This window comes from Diadema antillarum, unplaced genomic scaffold, assembly GCF_040938485.1.
Source record: "Diadema antillarum isolate AM-2024a unplaced genomic scaffold, OU_Dant_1.0 scf00000180, whole genome shotgun sequence".
Taxonomy (NCBI): Eukaryota; Metazoa; Echinodermata; class Echinoidea; order Diadematoida; family Diadematidae; genus Diadema; species Diadema antillarum.
Window position 1 is genome coordinate 2,169,881 of NW_027271069.1, and position 15,105 is coordinate 2,184,985.

Sequence of the window (15,105 nt, forward strand, 5' to 3'; positions counted from 1 at the left end):
TACACGCTATCCCGAATATGACAATCAAAAGCAAAGGTAAGGAAAGTCCGGAAGTCGCTCTTGCAGCCATCTTGAAGTTTCCTGCACCGCCAACTAACTGTCGCATGACTGTGGCAGAAGGAGAGAAGCGGCTAGACCCGATACAGAATCTGACTCGCTCTACTCAGAGAGCTCATTCACATTCCTGTACATCAATGCAAATACGGCTACTCTGGTCTTGTTATGTAATGCTGGGTAATCCTGGTTAACTCTTTCTGTGCGGGGGACTTTGGACAGTCAATCGCTCTATAGGTTTTTTTTCTGTTCAAATCGTCACTCAAAGCACACAAGGGATTAAGGAACATCCCTCTACAGTATGACGAGGAAAGAGGTGATGGAGGCGGGACAAGAAATGTTCTCTCATACCATATCACAAAAGGTAACAAATGACAAGTTATCAAAATCAGAGGTATAATACTCATTAAAAAAAACACTCACATGCATTGTTTGTTTGTTTTTTGGTCTTATTTCTGCATTTTTCATTATTTCGATTCAAAGTAACATCATGATTTTTTTTTTTACATTTTCAATACAAAAATAATATCATTAATAACATTTTCAGCATTGCGAACAAAGGAAAATATATACAGTACATACCTAACGTACAAGTTAATTGTCAGCGATGATAACAAACGACGTCATTTAATAGGAAATGTTTAGGCCCCTATAAGTTGAAAAATGCATCAGACCACATATCGTAAGCGTGTGCTTGAGTGTTAATGATAGTGGCCTGAGGAAGTGGTATTGAAAAAAAAATCGAAAAAGAATAGAATTGTTAAGTGTTAAACATTGCACGTTTGTCCGCTGCTTTTTTTTTTTTTTGCCAAATTGGGGTAGAGATGGGACAGATAATTATCATCTGAGATCACAAGCAAACAGTATTTCTTCTCCTTTAACCATACAAGATATCATTGTTTTAACTTTGACGTAGGCATGCACTATAAGGCCTGAGGAAGTGGTAGTGAAAAAAAAAATCGAAAGCATTGCATGTTAAGCATTGCATGTTTGTCCGCTGCTTTTGTGTTTGCCAAATTGGGGTGGAGATGACGTAGGCATGCACTATATTTGTAAAGGCAATTATAATGACCAAGATAATTATAGTTTCGTTCGTCTTAAAGTTCCAAGTCAGCGTGACAATGTTGCGCTCTGTCTTTATGGGTGAGCATGTTCTTGTGTAATGTACAGCACATAATATAGGGCATACATCTCTTGTATATAATGTTAAACATTATGTTTAATGTTTAATTAATATTAAACATTATGTTTAATATTTAACATGATGTTAAATGTTAACCATTCTCATCTAGTTAGTATTTTCTTGGACTTCTCCAAGGCCTTCGACACTATCAATCACGATATTTTACTTTATAAGTTATCGCATTATGGAATACGTGGGAAGGCCTTGGAGTGGTTCAAGAGTTATTTAGTTGATAGAAAACAATTCGTTACAATTAAAAACAATGATTCCGTTGTCAGAGAAGTTAAATGTGGTGTCCCACAGGGAAGTCTCTTAGGGCCGTTATTGTTTATTATTTATATCAATGATTTTTGTCGCGTATCCGACGACCTCTCTTTTATTCATTTTGCAGATGACACTAATGTATTTTTTGCTCATAATGATATTGATTTTCTCGTTCATAAAATTAACATTGAATTGAAAAAAGTGACAAATTGGGTCAGGGCCAATAGGCTATCACTCAATGCTCAAAAAACAAAATATATGCTTTTTAGTAATATTGTTGATAGTTTAAGTACAAATATAGTATTAGATGACTCTCATCTACAAAGAGTTTCACATATCAAATTTTTGGGTGTCATTGTGGATGAAAAACTTTCCTGGAAATCACATGTTGATAATGTCTGCAATATAATTTCACGTAATATAGGCATTGTAAATAGATTGATATTTCATATTCCACAAAAATCATTACTTATGCTATATTCGTCGTTAATATTGCCTCATCTTAATTATGGAATATTAGTTTGGGGCAACACGCATCAGAATTTATTAGAGAGAGTGTTCCTCTTACAAAAGAAAGCTCTACGTGTTATCTGTTATTCCCCTGTACGTTCTCATACAAATATGTTGTTTGCCTCCAACAAGCTCTTAAAAATTGCAGATTTGTTTTTGTTTAATTTAGGGCAATTTATGTACAAGTATTGTAATAACTTGCTTCCGTCTATTTTTGACTCTATGTTCCTAAAAAATCAATCATTTCATGAATATCCTACTAGGCGTTCCAATGAATTTCACTTACCTCTTTTAAGAACGATTTTTGCTAAAAACACACTTATTTATGTAGGCCCAAATTATTGGAATTCTTTGAATCAAGACATAAAAAACGCTCCATCCATATGTTCTTTCAAGAGGAGACTGAAGTCTTTTTTATTGCAATCGTACGACTCTACAATACCGAATTAACCATTTGGCCTTTTTTCTCAGTTACACTTACCTGCTCACTTTGTCCCCTCTTCAAAGAATTAATGGTATCTTTTTCCTGGATGCTCGCAATGTTGTCACCTATGCCATTTTGCCCATAGCGTCTTGAAGTTGACTTTCCGTATGTGACTCCTGTTCATACGTCCCTCTATTTTCTATTTTCTTGTCTTATTTCAGGCGTCAAAATATTACTTTTCCCCTACAACTATCCTCTTATTCTCTTGGCATGCTTCTGCCGAAGATCGCTGTTTCTGTTGTTCTGTTTCTGTTTCTGTTGTGCATTTTTGTCTGCTATTTTGTCTTCAGTTTGTCAGTCTTGTCCATTCCGTTTGTCTTGTACAACCTTTTTTTTCAGTAGTTGTCTCGTTGTCTAGTCCTGTTTCATGTTTGTTCGCGTCTATGAAAGTGTATATATGGTAATCTAATTTTTAGTGGGCTTCCAGACTTCTTCCACTTTATTATCTTTTGTATCCAGACTTCTTCCACTTTGTTATCTTTTGTATCTACGATGATTCGATTCCATCAATGTTCTTCTCCAGAGGGGCCCACACACTACAAGCTCTGTCTTTTTAGTGGGTCCCTCCATTTTTCGCACGGTATACATGTACTTCATTTCGATCACTTCTGTTTCTTTTTTACTATACAATGTATGATTACTAAAGGTCCTCAATTATTGTACAGTCTTTTCATTTCACTATGTTCTATTTACCTCGTTCTCTGTTATCAAAAGAAGTGAAACATATGTTATGTCGGAAAATGAAATAAACTTTGAATTGAATTGAATTGAAACATTTTCTACTTTTGCCGTTTAATTAACAGGATTTGTATACAGTCTAAAGGTTCATGAAGCAAGAATAATGTGGTCAAATAGGACAACCAATAGAAGAAAAAAAAATGTGAAGTACACGAAAGTTTCACCTTCAGTTGCTCTTTTTAGCTCCTTTAAGATCAATCTATAATAAGATCTTTCTCGTTATTTTTCGGATATTGTATAGAAGACCCATCAACAATGGGGAAGGGGAGGGATAGGAGTTACGATGAGCGATAGATGACGTTATCATCTCCTTATAAAATGCGTTTTCCTCTCCTCTGATACGACGATATGTCAAAATATCTGCATTTAACCTTGTAACAATGACGAACAACTAACGGTGTGCCAAATAGGTGCGTTCATTTGCTGATTGTCTTAAGCTGCGCTCGAGCAAATAGTAACCTCGACAATCAAGGTGCAGCAAATAGCCTGCTTCGATAAGAATGGTAATCACTGTGTTCTCAAAGTGCAGAGCAGTCCGCAAAGAAAGATTGCGTCATTTTGAGGGTTGGTGGAATGGATATTTTCTTATAGCTGCAGTCCCTGTGACATTCGACATGTTCGACCTTCTTGATTCGGTTGAAGAAACTTTTGGCTCTGAATGCTTGCATGGCTGGTAATTCCTGAGAATGATGTTGGGTGTTTGTATGTCTTCTCTTCATTTCGTCGTTTTAAAGTAAACACGTTAAATGCGGAGTCAGTTAAAGTGCTTTTTAATCCACTGATTTACCAAAGACAGAGTGTCAGTCATGACTGGTCATACGAATATAGGCCTGCGTGCAGACCTATACAACTACTGCATCATTCCTCAATCACAACAAACCTTGCGAGGAGCAGTTCCCTGTTCTTTCAATATTTTTTTTTTTTGCCGTAACTATTTTGTGTATACAGAAAATAGTATTAGCGAACAAAAATGGGTGAATAAAACCTTAGTACTGCTCTAACTTTACTGTAAATGCCACTCAAGCATTCATAGGTATCCATTAGTTATTTATAGACCTACAAAATATGTAACATTTATTGCTAGCCGGCTTTAAGTGCTAAACAGAATTTTGCACAAATTATGTGCTCAAAATATTTGTTGTTGTTGAGATTTTAACATTTCCACTTTTCAGTCCTGGAGGATGGTGACAAGAAGATATGAAGAAAAAACAACCCACTGGAATATTCGAGTTAAAAATACACGTATACCTATGCAATAAAATCAATGAGGATCTCTTAAATTTGAAACAAATGTACACAAGTATTCAGAATCAGGGTCTAAATAATATTTTACCCAACCAAAGGGATTCAATATTGGATTTTTCATTTTGTACGCACACGTATGGCCAGTGCGTAGGGCCTGTAAAAATCTCTTAGTTTATCCAAGTTACTAAAAATGTATTGTGTGGTACAATGAACTTCACTCTCTTTGTACCAGTTCTGTTGATTTGTCATTTTCCGTCAGTTATGTGACATATCTGCTAGTTATTTGCGTCTTATTTAAATATCGATATAAATATGAGCTACGTAAATAAATATGAGTCACACTCATCACATTTATCAGCTTGAAAAATCAATAGATGCAACTCACTAGAAGCTTTTGTTTCGATAAAGTTTTTAATGTGTTTTTTTTTTCTAAATCTTTTAAAGACAATTTACTCTCGAGGGGAAGGGAACTTTACTTACTGACCCCATTCATTCGATAGTGTGTCCTCAATCATATATCAACCAACAATTCATATAGCAATATGTATAAAGTTAGAAAGTATAAAGGGATGTGTATAATTGCGTATTAATGACAGTTCAACCAAACCAACATGATAACTCCTAACATACACTTTGGCCTCTTAAAGTTAGTGTTTCCTTTTTGTGTTCCTCTTTTTTTTTTCCCGAAATAGTTCTAGTTCACAAAGATCTAGACAAAAGCGTTATCAAGACATTTTATATTTGTTGGTTGAGACATCGTATGGTATTAAAGGGATCGTATAGTTTTGGTTGAGACCTAATTTCAGGTTTTCAACATTTTTTGTGAGATCATGAGAAACCTCTTATGAAATATGAAAAAGCATGTAATTCTATGGGGAATTAAATGTTTATGTGATGAAAATTGGTTTTGAAACGGCTGAGATATCAAAAAAGAGCAATTCTTATAAAGTGTGGGACCCATATTTTATTACGATTGCTTTGTTTTACTTTGTTTTTGGATGTTTCAGTCATTCCAAACCCGATTTTCATCAAATAAATTCCTCTTTAATAGAATGGTATGCATGTGTATTATTATCATAAGTGTTTTCTTGGTGTCCCGCATAAAATTAAAAGCCGTATTTTCATCTCCACCAATACTTTGCCATCCCTTTAAGTACAAAAAAAAAGAAAGAAAAAGGTCGAGTTGATTAGGAAGTCTTGAATTTTCCAAACATGACCTTCTCAAGACACATTGTAGGGGCTTCGACCACCAGAGAAAGTATGGCTGCTGAGACGTAAGAGAAGACGATGTTGCCAACGTATGTGTAGCTCTGGAGGGGAACAAATATGTCGAACGAATGTTGGTGATACAGAGTTATGACTTCATTTTGCAATACAGAGGAGCTTGAGGCAGGATGGTGGGAAAATTTGAAAGGAAATCGACTTATGAAGAATTTGGTATATTCTGCGGTCATTATGTACTCACAATCAATCTTCTTATATTATTGTCTGCTTAAAAAATTAAGGAACCGAATTATGCATATAGTTTATATATGATTATGTGTGTGTAAATTAAACACATTTGAGTATATGAATATAAGAACGACCCAAGTCCATGGAAGACCATTTCGAGTAAACTTAAAAAAACTTCATATCTTTTTTATTTGTGCAATAATATTCTATTTAACTGTGATGGGAAGGCAACATTGTATATACTAATTAGAACATATATTATTATGACAATTAACATTTACATTAATTGTGGAGAGGCCATTTTGTGTGATGGACTTGGGTCGTTCTTTGATTCATATGGACTTGGGTCGTTCTTTGATTCATATACATGATATTCTGCTATAGAGATGAGAGAAGGACGAGAGAGGGCGCCATAATATGAATGTAAGAATGACCCAAGTCCGTCATTCTTACATTGATATAAGATTTAACTCATTCATTTCAGGCACTTCCGGGGGTAATTAGGATTTATCATTTATACACAAGATGAGCCCATGCATAAGCTACAATTTCCCATGTCAAACTGAATTTGGCAAAAAAATTGGACTTGGGTCGTTCTTATATTCATATACTCATTTGTTTCATTTTACTTCTTGACAGGCAGTGAATTGGACTGAAATTTAAAATACGTTTTCATTATAGTAAATATCCACCTAAATCCAATGACAGAGGGCATACACAACCCTAAACTGTTGGGAGAAATATTTAGATTTGCACGACGAGCAGAATATCAAAAGACAGAAACAGTCAGATTATCAGTTAACATAATGGCTTGGGGAAATCTTGCTAAAACACAAATATAATGGCCTTGTGATTACTGAGACTATCGCGGAGAACTTCAAACGTAAAATCGATATTCGAAATTACTTACTTTGCAATTTGGCATTTTGTTCCATTACATAAGATATATCTTATCATTCTCATTAAACGAGCAAAACTTCTAACAAATCAGTAAGTGTCATCCGACAAGCTCGACACCCACGAGTCATACGGCCCATGAGCTCCACATTGGAAAAAAAAAGTCCAAAAATCACTACAGCTAATGAATAAGACAGTCGAGGTCGTGGGCCTTAATTTTTCTTTCTAATGTCGAGCTGGTGGACTGCATTGCTATGAAGCCTACTTAGGTTGAGCTCGTGGGTCTTGGTCGCATAGGCCCGAATTCACGAAGATGGTACAAATGAAACCATGGTTTAAACCATGGACAAAAACCATGGAACGCTAAGTGTCGCATGGAATATTTCGTTACGAAATCAAGTAATTTCGTCGATGAAATGATTATTTTGTAACTAAATAAACATTTCGTCCACAAAATGATAATTACGTTAACGAAGCGGTCATTTTGACGACGAAATGACCAACTTCGTAACGAAATATTCTGTGCTACACTTGGCGCTCCGTGGTTTTTGTCCATGGTTTAAACCATGGTTTCATTTCGGGCCTTAGTGTCCAAGTCGAAGGCCGTGTGACCCACGGGCTACTTGACTCATGGGCTTTCTTACATATGGGCTGCATTAATAACTCATGGGTTGTATGACTCATGGGTTGTGTGACTCATGGGTATCGAGCTCGTGACGAACACGCATGAAAACAACCAAATGCTGAATGCATCATTTTGAAAAGTGGGCGCTCTCTATCTCATGGCTTGTGAATGTACATTCCCATAATCGGTCGTAAAAATGTATAATCCCTATACAGTGCACTTTTGTTAAAACGAACGCGGTTATAACGAAATTCCGGTTACAATAAAGTAAAATTTCTCGCCGCAACGTTATTCACTCTAAGTATTTTTAGTGTTTATTTGTTCAGTCATAATGGCATTTTGCTATAACGAAAGAAAACTACCAACATTTCTGTAATCGGTGGTAGAAATCTTTAATCCCTATTCAGTGCACTCCCGTAAAAACGAACACGGTTATAACGAAATTCCGGTTACTATGGAGTAAAAATTCTGGCCGCAACGTTATTCACTCCATGTATTTTTAGTGTGTATTTGTTCAGTCATAATGACATTTTGCTATAAAGAAAAACAAAACTGCCGGTCCTGAGGACTTCGTTATAAGGGGAGGCCACTGTATTCCACCGGTAAGAAACATGAAATTTGAGGCGTCGGGGGAACTCACCAGTGACATGTAGCTGAAGTGGTAGAGGGTCTTATCAAAGACGACACCGCTGAAAATGATGACGGGATGGATCAGATAAGCGCAGTATGACATTTTTGCCAGGGGCACCCAGAATCCCCACTCTAAGAACACACCAATGAAACCTGGAAAGGCAAAAATAGTCGCGGATCAGTTGGACTTCTCAGAGTAGGCCTCATGGCGTGATACAGCCAAATGAATAGTCATTAAATTTATTTGAATTTGACTCAATTGATTTTTTTTTTCTATCAGGCCAAATATGATACATTTCACTGAAATACTATGTCATATATATGTGCATAATATGCATACACATATAGATATAAGCATAGTACATTAAATAAACAAATATAATAATACAATTTAGAACAATTGAAACGTACGGCTACAAAATTAAGTACAATAGTTCGAGAACAAATAGTTATGATAAATATACTTCTAAATGATGGAATTAGGGCGTCGGCCCCTTTGCCCGTTTTCTATACGATCTAAGGGTCTAATAGTATGAAAAATGACGGAACCAACTATAAAAGCAATGCTTGTAAGTAGTAATTGGTTCCTTCAGTTGAATGCATATGATATAGAAATGATAAAAACAAAATTAGCAATTAGAATAAATTCTCCATACACTGCATGGTGTGAGCTACATAATTCCCAAATCAAAGAAAGAATAGCAATCATGCATTGGAGTAGCAAGGATTTTACAAATCCTGTGTAGAGGTTGTTTGCGTAAAGAGAGACATAAAATTGATTTAGGGTAGCATGATTCTTTATTTTTTTTCCTATACGATGTTAACTCTTCATGTTATCAACCTTTCCATTATTACAGTAATAATGGAAAGGTTGATAACATGAAGAGTTCTCGTACTGTAGATAGTGCCTTTTCATAACTTTCGCTGTTGCATCATTATCATTATTATTTGACACAGGAACAATTTATTGAAAATACAATTTATTGAAAGTACGATACAAATACTTTTACACATGAAAATGATATAAGCTGAACTGGGCTGCTAAAAACAGCAGCAGCAGGAACAATAACATCAGTACGGAATTCTGTTGCTTTCAGTTGAAAGTATATCTGCCAAGGAACTAAGGCTTTACCTTCAAAGTACAAAAATCTGCCTGCTTCTTCTATAAAGCATATTGGATAAAATTTTGAAAATCGATATATTCAAATTTATTCCATCATATAAATAGGGCAAAATAAAATTTTTGCGGTGATACCTCATTTGCTATATTATGACAAGGAATATTCTTAAAGTAATGGTCGAAAGTATCCAAGTTTTTAATCACTTTCTTTTGGTTTTTAAGCAGTTTTAATCACAAATGTATCAAAATAATACACAAGACTGGAGTCAAATCATTTTGACATCAAACTCTTTCATACTGTCAAGGAACTCACCTCCATATCCAGTCAGACAAGCAAAGATCATCCAGGCCACGCCCACACCCCACGAAACTCGACTGAGAGTGAGGTAAAGCACCGACTCCCACTGCTCGATGTAACGGCTGGTACCACCCCAAACGCCGTAGATTACTCCGAACAGTGTCCCCAGTGCACACAACCAGCCTAGAATGGCAACTGGCTGTTGAAGCAGATAGTAGCATTAGCCACATTCATGTACTTACTACAACTGTATAATCAGTCATATTTGGAAGCGAACAAACAAAGAAGAAGAGAGAAATGGAGGTCAAATCAGGCCTTTATGTGCATGCATTTCATCCACGTGGAAAGAATGGTTGTAATGATCTGATCGGCAGTGGGAACTTATACATTTTGGGCCTGCTTTGGCCATTGTTGACAAAAAAAAATTCAAGTCAAATTGAGCAGAACACAAAGAGTAAATTGAAATATTGATGAATTGCAATGGGCCCTCTTGCACTGAAAAAAAAATGAAAAGAAATCGAGAATAAGTTAAACTAGGTAGGCCTAATGAATCATGCTATCTTTTCAAGAATTCATCGTTCGTTGCGCTTGATTTTCGCGTACGTTCTTTTGAGTGTAACGTGGTCGTATGAATTTATATCTGAACTTTTAAAAGTTGATTCAAAAATTTTGTCATGCATATGAGTTTAGACTGACCGAAAAAAAGACACACATTTTGATTTGATTTATTGGTTCCTGTATTATTGTTGTACATGCACATACATGTACATGATTGTGTACACACACTATTGGTATCGTATAGTCATATATACATGTATAGGTTGATTACAAAGTAGTTTTGTTTTCAATTGAAGACCTGAATATAAGAACGACCCAAGTCCAATTTTTGGCCAAATTCAGTTTGACATGGGAAATTGTAGCTTATGCATGGACTCATCTTGTGTATACATGATAAATCCTAATTCCCCCCGGAAGTGCTAGAAATCAATGAGTTAAATCTTATATTAATGTAAGAATGAAGGTCATTCTTACATTCATATAATAGCGCCCTCTCTCATCCTTCTCTTATCTCTATAGCAGAATATCATGTATATGAATCAAAGAACGACCCAAGTCCATATGACTCAAAGAACGACCCAATCCACCACACAAAATGGCCTCTCCACAATTAATGCAAATGTTAATTGTCATAGTAATATATGTTCTATTTGTGACCGCGCACCTCAAAACGAACATAAAGTCGCACACATTGATTTTGCGTGAGGACTGAAAATAAGTGAAATGGGTCAACCTAGCCGAACTGGACTTTTTCATATTTTCTGAAAGAGCGGATCTTCTTTTACATTATGCTAAAATTTGGTATCATAAAACGGGCAGGAAAGTGTGTTTTTTTAGCAGTTTATCTCGAACGTTTTTGGTAGAATAGTGTGATTAGGTGTGTTTTTAGAATTCCCTTTTTTATTTCTGAAAACCTTTGTCCACACTCTTCACTTTCAACTCTAATAACTTTTGAAAGGATAGTGCTACTTCTTGAAAGTTGGCATTAATTATGGACAGAATGTGTTAATGAGGCATGCTTAATTTCAATTTAATCTAATAATCCCTTCATTGTTGTTACTCTGGTGGTTTACTTCCTGTTTTTTGTCCCATTCATCGCACAGCCAGCACGGTTTGGTAAGGATTAAGCGCTTGAATAGACACTGTACTTCAGAGCTTCTTTTCTCAGCTCACACTTCTCCTGAATTTGTGCTTTCTTTCCAATATTTAGATAGGTTAGGAGAGTCCATTTGATTTGAGTAATACATCATTTTAAAGCTTAAAGTCTGCTCTTTCAGAATATGGTCTTAACTAAAAATTCATGTTTGGCGACTTTTTGTTTGTTTTGAGGTGCAGTGTCACAATTTGTCTATACAATGTTGCCTTCCCATCACAGTTAAATAGAATATTATTGGACAAACAAAAAAGATATGAAGTTTTTTTTTTAGTTTACTCGAAATGGTCTTCCATGGACTTGGGTCGCTCTTATATTCATGTACTCAATTGCTTTGCAATGTTTACCAACACGTAGAAACGAGGCAATCAAAAATACAAAAAAGGTTATTTACTCACAGTCCTTTTTAATACACAATACATTCGTGACTTTCAGAATGAAAAAAAGAAGGGATGACATTAAAATTGCAATCTTCCATAAGTGCAAAGGTAAATAGAGTGGGGAAGTATCAAACCTCGTGCATGGATTAAGTGAAATACGTAAATTAGACACATACTCCAGTAGAAGCCCGAGGAAGTAAAAATACCTGCTCAATGCATTGTGCGATTGCATTTGGCGGCCGCTCAACGAAAGAATTAGGAATTCTACATCATTTGTGACTTCACAGTAGTATGAAGATACAGATAACAACCCCCCCCCCCGCCTAACAAATCGTCAGTTTTTATAAAGGTTATCCGTTCCCTGCATCTGTTACTGATGAATTAAACTTTAAAATTATCGAACTTGAAACTGCGACGAGTAATCTAATGGCATTTCGTTTCATTCAATGTAACATGACACATTTTGTCTGTGCCTTATCTCGATATCTCACTCTGTTTTTCCAGGAATGTATGGAGTATGTTAACTCGGACACATGAAATTAGAGGAAAACATAGGCATAAATCATTAATGTCAATCAAGACGAGAAATGATGTTGAATACTTACAATGGACATCTTCACTCTTTTGTTTCGCAGAGAAAACAAAATGTATCCTGTTACCATGCCAACAAGGTAGGTTGGGATGCGGGTGTAGGGCTTGGCGTAAGTCGTGTCCTTGAGTGGATTGTCACCGAGATTGTCGTTGTAAGGTCTGGCGTGAGAGTAAAAATGATTCCTGTTTGACTAATAGTTCGAGAAGATGCTTGAAAAGTGCTCGAATTTTGAAAAAAAAACAACACATAAATATAAACACTGAATGGCCCCACATGTTCACAGTGTATTTGGTAGTGTATAAGTATAAAGCTGTGAAAGGAAGGAAAGTTCATAAAAGCTGAATGGTTTCGTGCCTATATTAAGTGAGTGAACGGTTTACCATTCTCACTATTTTCCAACATGCAATAGTTTTCGAATTAATCAGTCAATAAATGGCCTGTCACCATGGTGATGTTTGTTAATGTACATCCTGGCAGTGAGAGTATGATTCTCAAAACTTCTATATGCCGGATTTTTTAATGGATTCGAACATAATCACGCAGGTCAGTTAAGTTTCTGAAAGTGAGCTATCGCAATGTTAGGCAATGCTATTACCATTTAAGGAGATCGACTACAGGCAGAACTGCAGGAACTCAGAGCATAATCCCTTCCGGGTTTGTTTGTTGTTGTTTTTTTTTTTCAAACATTGTTTGCGCATGTAAGTTCTGATGACATAGCTTCACTGCGGCATTACCATTGCAAACCGATTGACTACGTATACAGAAGTTCGAATATTTTTTTTAACTTGTGCTGTTGCAGCTATGCAAAGGCTGCAATGTCCACAACTATCTTTGATCAGCTCCTTAAAATTATACCGGGGTTTAAGTCATAATTTACCATTTGCAGATGAAACAAAAACCCAGCATTAGTGCTTTAAAAAAATAGTTCTGAAATGTGTGTTATAGGGATAGAAACAACCACTGCAAAATTTGAATCCATATAATCGATGTTAAGTATTGTTAAATACACAAAATGAAAACAATAATTAAAGAAGTTATAATAAAAATGTCTACAGTTATGGTTTATTGAGAGCAATAACTGATATCTCCTTACATTTTAGGCTTTATTGCGAAAGTTTTGGATGGTAGGATGTTTTGTCATTGAACAGACCTGCTCATATGCATAGAATGTGATATCTTGAACATGTTTAAAATCACTGCTCCCAAAGGTAAACAGGATCTTTTAAGAAATAGCATTCGAGGGCTGCCCTGCGATATATAGAACTATGGAATAAACAGTTCAGGACTCTCAACGTGCTCTAGAGATGTACGTTTATTTTTTGGCACCATTGCTAAAACTCTGATATCACCAAGCCGTCATAAATAGAAATGAAATAATTCGATGCTAGAAGGTTGCGTCCCCCACGCTGTCCCTTTCACGCAGTAACAGCACTTACGGTTGAGTGCCGTAAGGGTTGTAAGTGTATCCATAGTACCACGTCAGTGCAGCCAGTGACGATAGAGAGACTGCCATCAATGAGGTGATTAGTGCAAGACCGGCTTTTCTGCTCCTGTAAATAACAACAAAGAAATTGCCAAATAGAGAAAGTACAGACACAGAGAAGACGAGATAATTCCCCTTCCTCTCAACATCTCGGGTATGAGATATCGCCTTCTTGCTCTCGTGGATCGTAAAAGTTGAGAAGATGAGATCCAGGATCTCGTTTTCTCGCATCGCGGGAAGAGGGTAGACGAGAAAACGAAATCATACGACTTGTCTCTACGCCTTTTCGAACCCATACTCCCATTGTTCCTCTTTTCGTCTCCTTAGTCCAAGAAGTCCAGAAGACGAGATTTCACCACTCACCTTTTCGCCTCCTTGGTCCGAGAAGCCGAGGAGACAAGTTCTCTCTACTCCCCGTTTGGCCTGCTTGCTCTAAGAAGTCAGGAAGACGAGATCTCACTACTCGCATTTTGACTCCTTCGTCTGCGAAGTCAAGAAGACGAGATCTCACAACTCGCCTTTTTGACCCCTTGGTCCGAGAAGTCAAGAAGACGATAACTCACTATTTGCCTTTTTGAAAACTTGGTCCGAGAAGTCGAGAAGACGTGATCTCACTATTCGCCTTTTTGACTCCTTGGTCCCAGAAGTCAAGAAGAGGAGATCTCACCACTCGACTTTTTGACTCCTTGGTCAGGGAAGTCAAGAAGACGAGATCTCTCTACCTCGTCTTTTTGACTCCTTGGTCCGAGAAGTCAAGAAGACGAGATCTCACTACTTGCCTTTTTGACTCCTTGGTCACGGAAGTCAAGAAGACGAGATCTCCCTACTCGCCTTTTTGACTCCTTGGTCAGGGAAGTCAAGAAGAGGAGATCTCACTACTCGCCTTTTTGACTCCTTGGTCCAAGAAGTCAAGAAGACGAGATCTCACTACTCGCCTTTTTGACTCCTTGGTCCAAGAAGTCAAGAAGACGAGATCTCACTACTCACCTTTTTGACTCCTTGGTCAGGGAAGTCAAGAAGAGGAGATCTCACCACTCGCCTTTTTGACTCCTTGGTCCAAGAAGTCAAGAAGACGAGATCTCACTACTCGCCTTTTTGACTCCTTGGTCAGGGAAGTCAAGAAGACGAGATCTCACTACTTTCCTTTTTGACCACTTGGTCCGAGAAGTCGAGAAGACGGGATCTCACTACTCGCCTTTTTGACTCCTTGGTCCCAGAAGTCGAGAAGACGAGATCTCACTACTCGCCTTTTCGCCTTCCCGGATTCCCTTGTAACAGAAGTGCGTTCCTTCACCACACTTGCTAGAGGACAGGAAACGTTAATCGTACTTTGCTCGGGTACTCTATCTGTGTTTATGATTGACAGAGAACTACACTTATGTTATTTTATACTAGTAAGTATTATGAAAGACAATAACAACTTCCAATATTTTTGTATG

The 15,105-nt window shown here is 36.8% G+C and overlaps 1 protein-coding gene across 1 annotated transcript in view; it reads right to left on the minus strand.

Moving 5' to 3' along the window:
- Positions 1–5,665: 5,665 nt before the first annotated feature.
- LOC139723018 (O-acyltransferase like protein-like) overlaps positions 5,666–15,105 on the minus strand; it is a 28,622-nt gene continuing 19,182 nt past the window's right edge. The window contains exons 12-16 of the mRNA XM_071634296.1: positions 13,620–13,733; positions 12,193–12,341; positions 9,516–9,695; positions 8,093–8,235; positions 5,666–5,788 (exon numbers count right to left, since the gene is read on the minus strand). Of these exons, the coding sequence (XP_071490397.1) occupies positions 5,666–5,788; positions 8,093–8,235; positions 9,516–9,695; positions 12,193–12,341; positions 13,620–13,733 (709 nt within the window). The remainder of the gene's footprint in view (positions 5,789–8,092; positions 8,236–9,515; positions 9,696–12,192; positions 12,342–13,619; positions 13,734–15,105) is intronic.